The sequence below is a fragment of the Tamandua tetradactyla genome, chromosome 6, assembly GCF_023851605.1.
Source record: "Tamandua tetradactyla isolate mTamTet1 chromosome 6, mTamTet1.pri, whole genome shotgun sequence".
Taxonomy (NCBI): domain Eukaryota; kingdom Metazoa; phylum Chordata; class Mammalia; order Pilosa; family Myrmecophagidae; genus Tamandua; species Tamandua tetradactyla.
Window position 1 is genome coordinate 162,224,041 of NC_135332.1, and position 16,542 is coordinate 162,240,582.

Genomic DNA, 16,542 nt, shown 5'->3' on the forward strand with positions numbered 1-16,542 from the left:
GGTTAAATCCAGAGAGAAATTTAGGGACCTGTTCTGAGTCACAAGGCTGCAGAGTAAAGCCCCTGCTCTATTGAGCCTCATGGACTGTGCACACACTCACATCACAGCCTCCTCAGTCTGCCACTGTACAGCTCAGTAGCGTGCTGCCTGACGTCTCTGGACATCTGCAAACACCTAGTTTCACTCCTGTTTAGAGTACTTGCCCCATGCCATGATTGCAAGTTCCTCTTTCTCTTCCAAATGTCCACAAAGGATGAGTTAAGGACTGTGGGATTTATGGTGCCCACTGACCTAAGCCAGGTGCTGTAAGTTATTTAAACATAATTAGATGATGGAATTTTCTTCTGAAATAGAACAGAAATTTATGAGATATGTAAGTATTTGGGGGGGGGGGGACTCTGAAGTGCTGACTATTTATTCAGTATAACAGGTGACAGGTCCCAATATTGTCTTTCTCTTTTCTGTTCTCCGTTCCCTCTTCCAAGTAGGAGAAACCCTTTAATATCAGGAGTCTCCATCTTTTACAATGGTGCTGCGGGATATGCTTTTATTCCCCAGTTTGTTCTCAGAATTCGTTTTCATAATCAGAAGTTCAAGATGTCATTGGCAGGAATAGAAATGTTCTTTCTAATACTCCACCAATTTCCTAGGAGCACAACTAAACTTCTCCATAGCCTGAATAATTAGAATTAAATAAAACAGTATTCAGGTCTATTTCTGAGTATTTTGTTTGACAGATTCTTGTTCAAAAACAATACTTGATCAAAAATGGTTCTAGAGTAGTGAGGCACGCCCTATTTGTGATTTTCTTGTTCAATGGTGAAAATTTATAAATTATTTCTTCTTTCTCAGCAGAGAAGCTTCTGAAATGTGAGGTTTCACAAATGTTACAATTTCTCCTAAGGATTTGGTTTCCTCCAATGCATTTATTCATTCCCTCTTTGCCTCTAAACCAAAGCCTTGTGCCAACTATTAACATTTGTCAACTGCCCTATCTGTAGGGTACACTGCCAGAAAGCACCGGGTCACTGTTTGGGGTCAGTACTTCTAACTCATTAATATGCTGGTAGGCTCTTGAGATGGTTCCATGTACAAACTGAATACTTCTCAGTTATTCTAGTGCTCTCTTGGTACTAATTTCCTCCACCCCTCCCCACCGCCACCAATGAAAAAGATTATCTTACTTCTATATCTCAAATACAAGGTTTTCAGTTAGAATTGTCTACTTAGTAATTACACGTTTTTCTTTCATGCAGCAACATTTTAGAGATAAGAGTTAAAGAGGTCTTGCAAATTCAAAGTGGAAAACAATTTGCACTGGTAAGGTTGAATAATGAACTTGTTTTCATTTATGCTTGGTTATTTTTTTGGCACTGGAAAGAGTGACTTCTTGTATTTTCCATGAAGTCTGAGACTTTGTAACTCTTCAGGTAACTCTGCATGGCCAAAGGCAATGATGTTTGTGGGGAAGAGTAGCAGCTTGGAAATATTCACAACCAACACAATTTTGATTAAAGAAAGAACTCTGGTTTTTAATAGTTTTGATCATTAAAAAAGTTTAAACCTGCATAGCAATCATTTCAAAAATAATTATTTAATGTTCCATAATTAAACTGTACACAACCTAGTCTTGGGACAGAGAAGCCAGTGAGGTGAGTTTGGAGCAGTCCCGTGCAGTCCCAGGAGCCAGGAGTTGAGTTCTCGTTGGCCTCTTTTGTGTGTGTGTGTGTGTGTAATTCTGTTCATCTAAGTTTATTTGGATACTTGGCACAATCTGGCTCCGCTGATGAGCAGATCTGCACTGGGAAGAGAGAGCAGCTTGACCCCGTCCCTTCTCAACTTCCCTCCCCCACTCAGCCGGGTTCCTCAAAGTCGCTCAATATCGCGATATTTCTTCCGCAGAATAGAGACCTGGTCTTTAAAGAGGACGGGGTCGAGCCTCATCTGAGAGTGGATCAGCGGCATGTAGCCAAACCAGCTGGCAAATGTATTCATGCAGCTCTGTCGCTGGGCAAAGTGGTCAGGGTCAGCCCAACGGGAAGCCCGAGAAGTCTAGGGAAAGGGAGAGAAACATGGAGGACAATGAGAGAAGAGCAAGGTGAGATGAAAACATCGCAGAAAACTGAGTCAGGCAAAAGGCAAGTAGGAGAGCTTGCGGTCTGGCTCACCATCCACGTCCCTTGTGAAAATATACAATGCCTCATCAAGGAACTTTCCCCAAGTTACAGTAAGATCCTCGAGGTTAAAGCAAACAAACAAAAAAGGTCCATATTGATTGACCAGTTCTCTGAAAGTGCAGGTGAATAACTGATCAATTAAACTGCGTCATTATGGTCATTAAACATAAAACTTCTATTTACATTTGGGATCCAATACTATGATTATCAATGTGTTGGTGATTTCAAAGTTAGTGGTTATTTGTAGATGTTGATGGTCAACTTTCAAAAATTTACTCATCTGTCCATCCCTTCTTCTTTACTGCCTCATTATAATGAGCCCACTAAAACTTTGAAAAAAAAAGTCACAGGTATAGTTGAAGAGCAAAGCAAAATCTCTTACATTTAATTCAAGGCTAGTGTTGTGCAGCATCTAAAAATCCATTTTCACTTCCGCAAATTCTCCATTTAGATGACTCCGTGAGGTTTTAGGGAAACAGATTGTGCACTATGTACAAGGGTATGTATCTATAAGTCTGACTATAGATCAAAATCTTAAAATTCTGCTCTTCTCTTAACCCAAGGATTGTTGCATTTCCTACTCCACTAAAATGCCCAAAGATTACTTTTAGAAGGACAATCAGCCCTATAAAGAATCATTTCTCACCCAGAATGGAAGAAAAAGACTTATTCTGGGCAGGTAGAAAAGATTACCACCATCTCTTTAGCTCTCTGCATTGCCCCTAGGATTGGCTAAATATTTGTAGACCATATAAATGACTGGCACTGATTTAAAAAGAAGCTTGAAATCACTTGAGTGTTCAAATGTAAATAGAGCAACCAGGTATGTCTTTCAAACCATATTTTTATGAAACAATGAAAAGTTGGCCTGCCCAATTATGGGGAAAAAAACCCAAATTCACTTATGTCAATAGGCCATTCTTTAATAATGTGTGTGTTTCTGTGTGTTTTCAATGTGTTTGTGTCCTCACTCATTGTTAGAAACATTTTCCTAGGAAGATACATTTTACTGAGAATCACTCATAGTCCTTTTAAAAATACCTAAAGTGTCAACATGCTTGAAAATAACACTGAAGGTAAACAAACACAAATGTTAAGCTACCACTAAGCAGAAGAAAAACAAGCAAAACACTATTTGTAAAGTATTTTCTTGAAGTTTATTTGAGCCTCATAACAACTTGGTGGGGTTATCAAACCAGGTATTATCATACCCATTACACAGATAAGGAAGCAGGTTCAGGGAAGTTAAAATGATTTGTTTAAAGCTAAGACAGAGACAGAACTCAGGCTCTGTACCTTATCATTTCTATTAGGAGAACTCTGCTTGGAAAATCAGAGAAGGGTATAAAATGAAGCGGTCTGGTTGAGTACAGATCAGAGCAGGAAGTCCTCCCAGGGCTTTTTGTTCTGAAATTGGTATGAACTTGCAGCCAATTTCTAATTGGCCCACTGTTTCCCAAATGGCCGGACCACCACACCCTTGCAAGTGCCCACATATGGAAATGAAATATTGTCCAGAGCTTAAGCTCACTCTTACACTGTCTTACAAATTAAAAAAGAAAAAAAGTCCAGTTGAATCATTCAATTCAAGTATCTTTTTGCCTCCAGATTTTAAAATTTGTTCTGTCAACCAATATATATAAAAGAAAATGTCTTTCCCATGTAATAAAATATAATCTTAGGACATGATAGCTGCTTACTTCCATCAATCACACAAATATTCCGTACAATAATGTGTATGATAGGAAGAAGAGGGCAAATACAGTACTTAGATATATCTAATTAGACTATGGTTAAATTTAGATTTGTCCCAAAAGATGTGTGAAATTGCTAGAAATATCAGTTTGGTAGAATTGGGCAAATGCATGTAAAGAGTGCAAAAACAATCCCTGAAAGTGCTACCATTAATGATTGTATGACCTAAGGGAATTCTGTAGAATTCTCTGAGCAAACACTATAAGAATGTTGTATCCTAAAATGAGATACATATATGAAAATGCCCTGGCACAGAGCAGATATTTAATGCACCTTATTGAACTGAAAAATCTTTCAGCTACAAAGATTAAACATTCTTGCAATCTTCTAACCTGTTCTTTTAGTAGTTAGAGGGCAGTAGAATTTTCCACTATGGACAGTTATCATAACCAGCAGCTAGCACAGTGCCTGATAACAGTACATGCTCTGTAGACACTGAATGGCTGACTAAATTTTATAAATTTTAAAACCCTGTACAGTTTTTGGTCACACTAAATCTAGTGACCAAATTGAGCTAATACGAGGCCTGGCTAAGTTTTCCTTTGCAAAAGCTGTTACAACAAGGTACATGGAAAATCCCAAATGAATGAACTGATATAACAATATTAAGGTGTGTCCTTTCAGGTTGACTCAAATTCTGTCACATGTTCAGGATTTAACTTGGGTACATCTAAATGGTCTTAGTTATGGCTTTTGTTTTCCTACATATAGTACTGGCCTCTGCCCAAGGGGACGAAAGGTAGATAAGCTTCAGCACATCCAGGTGGGCCTGACATCAGGACCTGGGATATAAGAGAATAAGCACTGGAATGAACAGAGCTTAAGTGTCTCTAACCTACTAAGTGGCTTGTGACACTATGTTTAAAGTCTTTGTTTTCTTTTTTTATAAGAGATTTGGATTATATTTCCTCTATAGTGTTTTTTAGCACAGATTTTATGACTCAATACAAAATTTTACTTTACCTTTTTAAATGCTTCCATAGACATTATTGCAACCCTGTGATAGCGACTTTACTATTTCCATTTTAAAAATGAGCCAGCTGAGTTTCCCAAGGTAACTGAGTTGCCTGCAGTGTATAATGTTGGTTCTAGAACTGAAAATCGAGGATTGTGACTTTCGTTCTGCTTCCATGGTGCTCACCCAACTCAAGAGGGACCACCAGAAGGCTGTGTTGAAGAAAGCATTAAGAGCTATTAATGAGATAAAGCACCTGCAGTAACCTTACATAAATTCTTTTGTAGGTCTTTAACTCTGGAGAAGATATGTCTTTCTCACGTCACCTTGTAGATTATAAGAGAACTTCATATTCTTTTTTTTTTTTTAACATGGGCAGGCACCGGGAACCAAACCCGGGTCCTCTGGCATCACAGGCAAGCATTCCTGCCTGTTGAGCCACCGTGGCCCGCTGAGAACTTCATATTCTTGACATAAAGATACCCTTGACTTATATCTTCCCAATCATCCATGTGTCAACCATAACATTCCCTCAAGTTTTAGATGTGGAATATGTTGGATATCTCCTCATTACGCTCTTAAACAGAGCAACCACAGGAACAATGAGGTCTCATTACCTCAGTGAAGAAAGAAAGGAGCAGTCTCTTCACTCTTACCTGTCCCATCATTGTCTCCTTATACTGCTTCTTCTGAGTCACTTTGATTGGAGGCAGTTTTGTCACAGCAGACACCAGGAAATTCATGAGAATGTCCTCACAATTGGCCAGTTGGTCCACCATGTTTTTCAGGCTGGCTGGCAGGTAACGGGAGTACAGGTAGTGATAATATCTATAAAAGCCAAAGGCAGGTGTCACAGCGGACCATTGTTACTTACATGTGACCTACACATTATTACAGAGTTGCTTTACAATTTTGATTATTGGCTTAATCAGAACTGTATTCCATACCATCCCTTGGCCAATAAAGTACCATTATATTTTTTTAACTTATAAACCATAAATTCCAATTCTGTAAGAGTGAAACTCTAATCTGGTGATCAGTCATTCTAGAGACCCCTCAGTTAATTTTAACTATTTCTTACCCGACTTTTTCTTTAGAAGGACTTATACCATATAGTTACAGGGAAAAAAATCATTTGAATGAATCAGATTCATTTTGTGGTGGTGGCCGGGAGCAATGAACTTTCGAGAGGAGAAATTTTGAGATAAAAATTCAGTCAGCCTAAATGTTATACCTTGTACATTTCCAACCCTATACTTGAGATAAGAAGATTTTATATTCCTTACATAAAAAGACTAGATTAAGATTGGCTTGACTGAGGCAGAAGAGGGGTGATTTTCACTAAGGATTAAGTCACAAATATTTGCATCTGTATTTACTAGTTTGGTGATCTTACCCTCCCCCCTTGGCATTAAAGTCCAAATATATGCAAACAACCCCTAAATTTATATCTCCTTTCTCGACATAGCCTTTTGGATAGCATCACATGCCCAAGATCCATCTTTCCCCAAACCTATTCCACCCACAAATGGCCCCACCTCTGTTGATGGCCACTCCAACTTTCAGGTTCTTCAGGTCAAAACATTTAAGAGTTGTTAAAGTCTCCATCCAAACTGCAGGACATGATGCTGGCACAACTTCAAAATCTGACCACTAGTATATCACCTTCACTGCTTCATCCTGGTCCCAGGCTCCATAATCTCTTGCCTAGGTAATGTCAACAACCCCTTGAGTGTTCTCCCTGCTTCTACCCTGGCCCACAAATAGCCTATTCTCAGCACAGCAGCCAGATTGAAAGCTGTATGAACCCCTGTGCTGGCTCCCCATGTCACTTAGTAAAGTCCCCATCATGGGCAGCAGGGTCCCACATCTGGGTTCCTATGGCCTTTCTGACCTCCTTTCCACTCACTCCAATCTAGTCACCTTTGTCTTCTGGAGGTTCCTTCCAACTTTCTGCATCAGGGCATTTAGTCTGGCTGTTCCCAATGATCTCGGCTGACTCGCTCTCCTCCTGCAAGTCTCTGCTCGAATCTCACCAGCTCAACGAGGATCACCCTGCTCACCCCAACCTGTCCCCCACTCTGCTTTTGGCACTCCCGATCCCTTACCCTGCTCACGTGTTTCAGCCATGTCGCTTCTCTCCTAATAAACTATATAATTATTAAGTATATGAGGCTTCCCCTTGTAGAATACAGGCATACCTTGGAAGCACTGTGGTTGGTTTCAGACCACCACAATAAAGCAGATACCACAACAGGAGGAGCCACGTGAATGTTTTAGTTTCCTAATGCATGTAAATATTATGTTTGCACTATACTGCAGTCTATTGAGTGTGCAATAGCATTGTGTCTAAAAAAATAATGTACAGACCTTAATTAAAATATGACACAGAGACATAAAGAGAGCATATGCTACTGGAAAGATGGCATCAATAGCCTTGCTCAACTCAGGGTTGTCACAGATCTTCAATTTAAAGAAAACATAGTATCTGTGAAGCACAATAAAGCAAATTGCAATAAAATGAGGTATGCCTGCACAGGACAGGGAACTTTTTCACTTGTATTCAATGGTGAATCCCAACCACCTAAATCAGTACCTTTTGGGTGCTCAATTAAGAATTTCTATTTGTTGTTGTAAGTTGAAATAGTCAGTTATCTGTGACACCCCCTTCTCTGGCCTACAGACTAATTGAAAATGCTAATCTACCATAAGAAATGCAATAAGTCAAGAGATTTTATTGGTTTTCAAGACACATTTGTCACATCACCAAAACTTAAATGGGAATGCAGCCTGCTTTTGTAAGGTTATTAACAAGACTTGGCTCAAGTTCCTATTTATGCAACAGACAGCAACTAATATAAAGAGCTATATAAAGTCTGTAAGAACGTCATCTCATTTCCTCACTTGTGGTAAATAGCAGCTCCTGTCAACACCATGGAGTAGTCGTTTGTCCACTTGGACGTGTACCCCCACCTCTCCTTAGAGTTATCCCAAAAATGACTGCGTGCAGGGTACCCCACGATCCTTTCGGGGAAGCTCTGCCACACTGTGAAGGCAAAATCCACCTGCAGGCAGAATAAAAGCCAAACAAGCAATCAACAGCGTTAACAAATGTCAATAAAACATTACTTTCCCCCTGCTAATTCATAATGCAAAATCCCTGGACTATTGGGAAACATTAATTCCATGTGTTCATCAGCAAATTAAGCTGTCTGCATGATATTGTGCCCTATAATTATGCACATTTAAATCTTATCTGTTAAAGAAACTTCAGATTAGGGTGGAATTGAAAGAAAAAAAAAATCACATTTGCTGATAAGTCCTTTAGAAATCCAGTCTGTTCAAGTTAAATGCAAGTCAAAGAACCAGTTGCTTTTTTCCCCCTCCCTCAAAGATGCATGTGACTTAGTGATCCCCACGAGGCACAAACACATCTATCTGTTTTATAAACGGGAGTAGTTTCCTATGTCCATTTGGAGGACGAACATGCAGCATACATCATAACCACTATAACAGCATATCTCAAAGCCAAAGCACCTAAAATAAAAGCATTCTTTTAAGAACAGGAGGACATTTTATTTTTTAAAAAAGAGCACAGATTCTAATAGGAATACAGAGAAGACGTCATAAGGAAAAAATAATTCATGCCTCTCAGGTCTGAAGATGCACAGTGCCAGAGAAATCTAGAAAAAGCATCTGCGGTGAAAATCACTAAGAATAAGTGGGTGCAAGGCCAAATGAAGGCAGTGAATTATTTTAAAGGTAATGCAGCTAAATGACTTTCAAGTGCTTATAATAACCCAAAGCAAGTACTTTTGAACTGGCTATACGGTAACATTTTCAATTAGAAAATCATCTATTTTCAAATGTGTAGGCTCACTTCTGACTTTCTTATGATGATCTGATGAATAATAAAAATAATAAATAGAGAATAAAAATGACAGAGTAACAGCAATCATATAGTGCTTATACTATGATAGGCACAGTGAGAGAGGCACATCGTAACTCTTATTTAATCCTTACAAAAACCCTGCAGGATAAGTCCATATCTAACCTTCAGTTTACAGAGAGGGAAACCAAGGTATATGGAAGGATCAAATAATTTGCCCAAGCTACTAAGGGGCAGAGCCAAAATTCAAATTTAGGCAATGTGGCTTCAGATTCAGTGTTGTCCTATCATGATAGCTTCCTTTTAGCTCTGTTGCTACAGGGTTGAGGGCAATTTGATCTCTTAGACTGGTTAGTCATTCAGCCTGCCATCTTTGCCTTCTCTCTTCTTCATAAGCAATCAAAAAGGAAATTTCATTTATTCCACAAATATTTCAAGTCCCAGCTCTGTTTGTGAAAGAAGTCAGACACAAAAGATCATATACTGTATGATTTCAATTAGATACAATGTCCAGAATTGGCAAATCTAATCGATAGAGATAGAAAGCAGATTAATAGTTGCCAGAGACTGGAGGAAAGGGGAAATGGAAAGTGACTGTTAAATGGGTACAGAGTTTCCTTTTTGGGCCACGAGAATGCTTTGGAGGTAATTAGAGGTGATGGCTGCACAACATTGTGCATGTACTACATGCCATTGAAATGTACACTTTTTTTTTTCTTTTTTTTTTTTTTTACATGGGCAGGCACCGGGAATCGAACCCGGGTCCTCGGGCTTGGTAGGCAAGCATTCTTACCTGCTGAGCCACCATGGCCCACCCGAAATGTACACTTTAACATGGTTAATTGTGTTATGCGATTTTTACCTCAATTAAAACAAATAACAGGGTAAATATACCAGATTAGTATTTCCCAATTTTTCGCAGAAAGCATACCATCATTCCTCTTACTAAATTATTTTCATGTCACACATCCAATTACTTATTTAATAGTTTTCTTTAAATTGACTAGTCTTTTTAAAAACTCAGTCTCATCCTACAAAAATATTAATTCCAAAGTCTGACTTCAAATGCTATTCTTTTCTAACACATATTAAAATAAATACATAATTAGTAAAATGACATTGTACTTGCAATGAACCAGGCAAAAGCATTTCACATGCACAACCCATCTTTTGAGAAACACTGGCTTGGGTGATCTTTAAAGGTCCTTTTATCTCCAAAGTCTTTGGGCTTAATTAGAAATCTAATTTTAGTAAACCACCATAAATACAAATCTTTATGGAAAATGTAATTTTATGCCCATTGCAAGATACGAAAGCCTTAACAATATGGCCTGTGCCCCTACCCCCAAAGGACAATATCCAGGGGGAAAAAAAGTAGCGTGGTGGGGTACACCATCCAAAAAGCTTGATGGAGAGGGGGCACCTCAAAGTTAAACAGAATGAAAGAGTAGACAGAACATGCCAAAAACTGAAATCAGGTTGTGATAACCTGCCCCTCGTCACTGGCATTCCATACTTAATGGTGCCAACTGATGGGACAGTATATTATGCAGCCGGTCGTCAAAGAGTCAACCAAGATGTCAGCGTTCTTTGGGGCTTTCTATTATTCTTTGAAAAGGAAACACATGCACTGGCAATGACTATAGGACCCGATGGGATGTTTTCATCACATGAATTTCTTTCTCTCTCAAAGCTGTTTCAAGTCATTCCAAAGGAACTCAAAAGTAAATTCAGATAAAGCTATGATTCTTGTGATAGTTCTGCTTTCACCCAGATTATTAACACATCAAAGGAGGCAAAGGTCAGCTTTTGGCCTTTTTCTCTTAGAAACCAACATCTGTTTTCTTTTGAGGATTTACAGGAACCCAGATAAATGTAAATAACTATAAATCAACTATCTTTCATGTCCTTTATAGGATGCTATTTAAAAATCTATCCTCAATACTATCCTTCAGACATTTAAACAAGCTACGAATCCTAAGAAGGGGAATAAAATGAACCAACATCTATTCACCTGAAAAAAAAAAAAAATTCTTGTCCTCGATCATTTTAGGCAAACCAACCATCCACTGTTCAGCAGGCAAAAGCAAACCAGACTGCCAGCCTCTTAAATTTACATAGCATTTTCAACCCACATTGACTTCTAATTACTTCACATATAACACATGCTCCTCCCGGTATGCACTCAGTGCTTGGAATTGCTGTTCTTTGAAAAGAAATTCACCAGCATGAGGAGATATTGCCAAGGCTAAAAGTTATCTCACCACAGGACAGGAGAAAACAAGTCCTTGGGTGAGAATGACTGCCTTGTGTCCAGGGGAAGACAGAAGATGAAGCAATACTTGGGGTCGTAGGATAATGATTTAAGTACACGCTGCAGTCATCCTGACCACGTGTTCAGCCATGACAATGTGCTGCTTTTCCTTTCTTTGCCCCCCAGGATCCAGTGTCCCTGGTCTTGCCCCGATCGGGATGCTGGAACCCTGTGGGCTGCATCACTTGCTGGCCGGCGTGTCTGGGTTAGTCAAATGGGGAGTCGGCATTAGGAAATTAGAGAAAGTATGTCTTCTCCACCTGCTCCCTGCTTTGGCACCAGGGTTCTGGCAGCTGCTGTGCTCACAGCTCTCATAGGGCAGCTCAGCCTTCCCAGGTCCAGCTCTCCGGAGCTGATGACACTCTGTACTTCCTGGCTGCTTCAGTCCCAGCACTGGGAGCTACTGGCTGCTCCTGCTATTCCCCAGGGCCTTACCATCTCTTGGGGATCGCTTTACCCCTCCCATACCTCTGTAACCAACCCCAGTCCCTTCATTTGAATCATCTGAGTTGAATTCTGTTTGCTGCCAGGACTCTGATGGATACAGGCAGGAACTGTGTAACTGAAGCACCCGGCATGAGACCAGAACAAAAAAATCCCTCGATAAATACTTGTTGAATGAATGTGCCCCTGGGATGCCAGCTTCCCTTGCAGGAAGCAGCAGAAAAATGCAAGCTCGAGTGCCATGTCCCTGTGTTCCAGAGCTGCCATTCCCTTTGAACATTCAGTGCACCTTCTCCCCTGAGATCTTCCTCCTGACAATATACAGGACACAGTTGGCTGTGTGTTCAAACTTTAACCCCCCAGTGTGCATTCCTCCACTCATTCATTCACCAAGTATTTACAGATCTTTGGCTACACAGAACATAGTTTACCAAGGTGAGGTCCAGGACATTTTGTCCTGGGCTTACTGACATTGCACATAAAATGTGTGTGCAACACCATCTGAAGGAAACTGGAAGCATCCATGGTATTTCAAGAAAGACCCTGAGACTTCTAGGCCAGGTCAACACTGAGTACTGTCCATAGGGGCACCAGGCCAGTAGAATTAGACTGTCACCTAGAGAAATACTTGCTGGGGAGTGCTGATATGTTAGTTGAAAGAATGATTATGAAGAGAAAAAAAAAAAAGGAGAAAGAAAACGGGGTGGTGTGTGTGTGTGTGTGTGGGGGGCATAAGTAGCTAAATGTACAAGCTTTTGACCAGCTCTCATTAATAATGTATTTCCGATATTCTACATTTTTATATAACTGTCTTTGGTCCCCTCTATGGTTTGAAGTGAGGTTTCAGAGATCAATACTCATTCGAGTTGTAAAAATTGGTTTTCTATCAAATCCATCTTTCCACCTCTCTCTCTCTCTCTCCTCCTCACAAGTTCTTTGTGCAATCTTATTTTTGGCACAAATACCTGAACATCTGAAATAGCAGGGACCTCCATCTCAGCCTTAAAGTGAAACCATTTGCTCTTGTGTGGGTGAAAGAAAACGAGTGCTTAAACAGACAGAAAAGCTGCTTTTAGAAGCAAGAATAGTGTTCCACAACAGAGGTAACACATATCCACACAGATTTAGGATAATTGGAGAAGGGTGGGACTGTTTTCTCTGGATGGCGTGGTTAAAAGATAATGCTAAGTAGCCCTTCCCCGCCCCCAAATTCCCAGTCCTCCACATCTGCCTACAGTTGCACTGTTTAAAAAACAGAGGAGGGCAGGCAGGACGGGAGAGGTAAGGCACAGCCATACAACTAGGGACCAAAGAGCTGAGAAAACAAAGGAGAGCTCTCTTCAGGGTGCCAAGTGGTGGTAAGGTGCTAAGAGGAATGGGATTGATTAAAATCCACTCTGCAGGAAGTTTTGAAAACTGTTTGCGACTCTGCCAAAGCCAGAGCAAGAGAGGTACTGGCACCCTGGGCTGGGAGTAACTGTCTGAAGAGCCTGCCCACCTGCTTCTCAAGCACGAGTTCTTACCTCCGTTGTTGAAAGCACAGTGTCCTCGTCAAGGCTGAGCACTGCATCGGTGACAATGTTGTCATAGGGCAGAAAACGGCTGCTCATAACCTGGCGGTAAGCAGAAAGTAGGCAGGGGTGGGAGGAAAAGAGAAGCAACTTTAGAGTCTCCATAAAACATGTTCTACTACGATGACACCTCTTAATCTTAAGACTATCATCTTATATCAGTGCAGATTTATTTGGTCCACAGTTATTGGGTACCTACTATGTACCAGGAATCTTGCTGGTCAAAGAGAAATAAGAGATATGAGATGCTCTGTGTCTTATTTAAATAAGATGCATCTATAGAGAGGACCAAGAAGCAGATGACCCATCCTAATTGATGTGAAAAACGCCAGGAGGCCAAGAGGATGGAGCAACCGGTTGCTTGGAAGAAAAGATGAAGGCTTTCTGCTATTTAGGCAGGACTTGATGCTAGGACTTCACCAGATGTAGGGTAGAAATAAGGCACAAGAGGCAGAGGATACAGCGAGTTCAAAGATGTAGAGGAGGGAACCAGCATACCAAGGCCAGTAAAGAGTGCAGGGATGGAAAACATTAGGTAAATAACAGCATGTGTGGTCCATGGATTTGGGGAAGTTGTGAAGTTTGTGTTGAAATTTGGACAATTCCAGGCTAGGCGATGGTGAACTGCATGTGTGTGTTGGGGGGTGGGGAAGGATTCAATTAGAAAAATTGAGGCTGGAGAAGAAGGTGGAGAGACCTTGTGACATTCACAGCTTAAAACTCTGTGTTGGATGAACCAAAAGAAGAACTGACACTTCGAATATTTACAACATGCTAAGGAGAGTTCCAAGTGTGTTAAGTACATCATCTCCATCCATTTTTATTACAGCCTCATTTTATAAGTGAAAAAACTGAGGCACAGAGAGTATCTTGCCCAAAGTGGAGCAAGGATTTCCTCCCACATGGTGTGATTCTACACAGCACCTCAGCTATATGTGCCTTAAGGTTGGAAAGAGTTTGAAGTGAATTTGGGGGTGGGCAGAGCTGCCTACCTTAAACTCACCACCTCCCTCTGAAAGCTACACAATGGTTAGCACAAAGACACTCTTGTCATCAACTTTTGAGGCACAGAGGCCAGGAAATAAAATACTTGAACAATGGAGACACAGGACAAGGTGAAAAGGATGACATATAAACCTGGCCGTCAGAGGAATATCTGTCACAAATCTGAGCACCCCCAAGTGAAGCCCAAGTTATACTTATATCAAGAAACCAGCTTGTCCATAGCCTCACCTCAGAATTGGTTTACATGCCTGGGAAGCTACTAGAGGGCTTATGACATTAAAGCATAGAAAGTGCCCACTATAACCCATCTGTGGGAGCTCAAGGGATATGTCTACAGCAGAAATGGCTTCAGGCCTGCTCCTACACATCTGTCAACTGGGTCGGATTTTTTTTTTCCTTTCTCAGGCTTTTGAAACATAACAAAATACAAAGTGATCAGCAACCCCATATACACAGTGCTTGGAAATCTCAGCCTGAAGCAATTCTCCTGATACTGTTTACATGTCCACTGCCTAACGCAGAAACCATTAGTTGCCAGCTTAGCAATGCCCTGACCTTTGTTAAGCCTGTAGGGAAAACTGTAAAGACAAGGTCTATAAATTTAAAACAGAATTTTGCAGCCAAAGCAACAAACATATCAATTTTAAATTCAAGCCTAGACATGGAGATTTTAAAAAGGGGAAGGAAGAAAACAAATGGTTTCTTATCTATCCTCTGACTAACCACTGGTTTTAAAAGGATGCTGCTTCCTTTTTCAGAACCTGCTTCATCAACAAAGAGTAAGAGCACCGAAGTCCACCACTTCCACATCCTGGTATGGAAACTAGAGACTTTCTTTCAAAATCTTTGTCTCACTACCTTCCAAAAGCTGAATGAATTACCAGGAAATGAACCAAGGTACTTACAAGGTCCTTTCTAAGAGAACTGGGCTTTCCTTTTGAGCTCATTTAAGAAATATTTACCTACCATAATCTAGCACAACCCCTTCTGGATTTAACAAATGTTGACCAGGACTTAAGAAGTTCTCCACAGCGCAGTCCACGGTGGCTCAGCAGGTAAGAATGCTTGCCTGCCATGCCCGAGGACCCGGGTTTGATTCCCGGTACCTGCCCATGTAAAAAAAAAAAAAAAAAAAAAAATTTCTCCACAGGGTAGTGGAGAATGTAAGAAATGCACCTAAATAATTATACAAAGCACAATAACAACTAACATTTATTAAGTACCTACTGTATATAGTCTTATTACATTTACATGTATAGTACCAGAGGAGAACTGGTCACCCATGTAAGTATTAAAACAAAAAAAAAAAACCAAAGTCTCCTAAAGTTCAAAGTTAACTGTATACATGTGAGCACTGTTTAGGGGGGGCTTTGGGCACTGGAACTGGAACACTGTCACACCTACGACAGGCTGTTCTACTGGGGGGATGGGAATAAGGGTTTGTAGGAAGGAGATTGTCTGTGTGCTGGTCCCTTTGAGAAAACCATGCCTAGGATGAGATGGACTCACAAGAGTAAGTAAGGCTGATGTCCCGAAGCATCTGATTATTCTAAATCTTGCCTTTTCTCAATAAGTGCTTACCCAAACAGCTCTCTGATAAACTGCTGCTCAACTCCAGCTCCAAGAACGCAATAACTGTATCTTCATATTCCCTACTGTGTACTGGAAATGTTGCACAGTTCCTGGCATGCAGTAGGTGCTCATTAATTGGAACTGAATGGATAATGTACTGATTATGTGAAAATTGTGCCAACTACAAATTTTACTGCATTAGGTCGATCCATTTGAAATGGCCATTTTTGGTGAGTCAAATGTCAATTTCAAATGGTTCAACCTAATAAACTGGTAATTCCCCTTTTAAGTAGCTAACTTTGGCTCAAAGGCATTTTACTTAATGTAAACCAGTCTCTCATGGCCTCTCATGGGGACTGACAAGGGGGAGTCTCTTAGTTGACATTGCCTCACCTGTCCCAGTTTCCTTAATAGTACCCCGTTTCTTTGTAATGGAAAAGGTCTATAAGAAAGCAACCAGCAGAAGCCAGACAAAAAATGCTCTCCTCTGGCTGGGAAAAGTGGAAGAGATTGTAAAGAGGAGTTCGCATGTGAATAGGGACTTAAAGGATATATGGGGATTTTGTCAAATGGTGATAAAGGGTTGGAGTGGGGGTGGTCAAGACTTAGAGTGAATGGGATCAACCAAAATTAGAGGTAGGAAGGGTCTCAGCACAATTCAGGTTCATTGTGAATGATTCAATTTGGTCAGAAGCTAGGATCTCTAGGGGAAAGTAATGAGAAAAAAAGATTGGGAAGGTCAGTGAGGGCCAGATTATACTTAGCCTTGAATGGTAATTTAAGGCTTTAGCAATCGGAGTCCCTGAAGGCCCTGAAAATGATTAGGAAGATCATTCAGCCCTGAGCAAAACAGATAGGAG

The 16,542-nt window shown here is 40.5% G+C and overlaps 1 protein-coding gene across 1 annotated transcript in view; it reads right to left on the bottom strand.

Moving 5' to 3' along the window:
* Nucleotides 1-1,216: 1,216 nt before the first annotated feature.
* EXT1 (exostosin glycosyltransferase 1) overlaps nucleotides 1,217-16,542 on the bottom strand; it is a 298,729-nt gene continuing 283,403 nt past the window's right edge. Inside the window, exons 8-11 of the mRNA XM_077167531.1 lie at nucleotides 13,058-13,147; nucleotides 7,792-7,952; nucleotides 5,544-5,715; nucleotides 1,217-2,052 (exon numbers count right to left, since the gene is read on the bottom strand). Coding sequence (XP_077023646.1) covers nucleotides 1,867-2,052; nucleotides 5,544-5,715; nucleotides 7,792-7,952; nucleotides 13,058-13,147 — 609 coding nt within the window. The 3' untranslated portion in view covers nucleotides 1,217-1,866. The remainder of the gene's footprint in view (nucleotides 2,053-5,543; nucleotides 5,716-7,791; nucleotides 7,953-13,057; nucleotides 13,148-16,542) is intronic.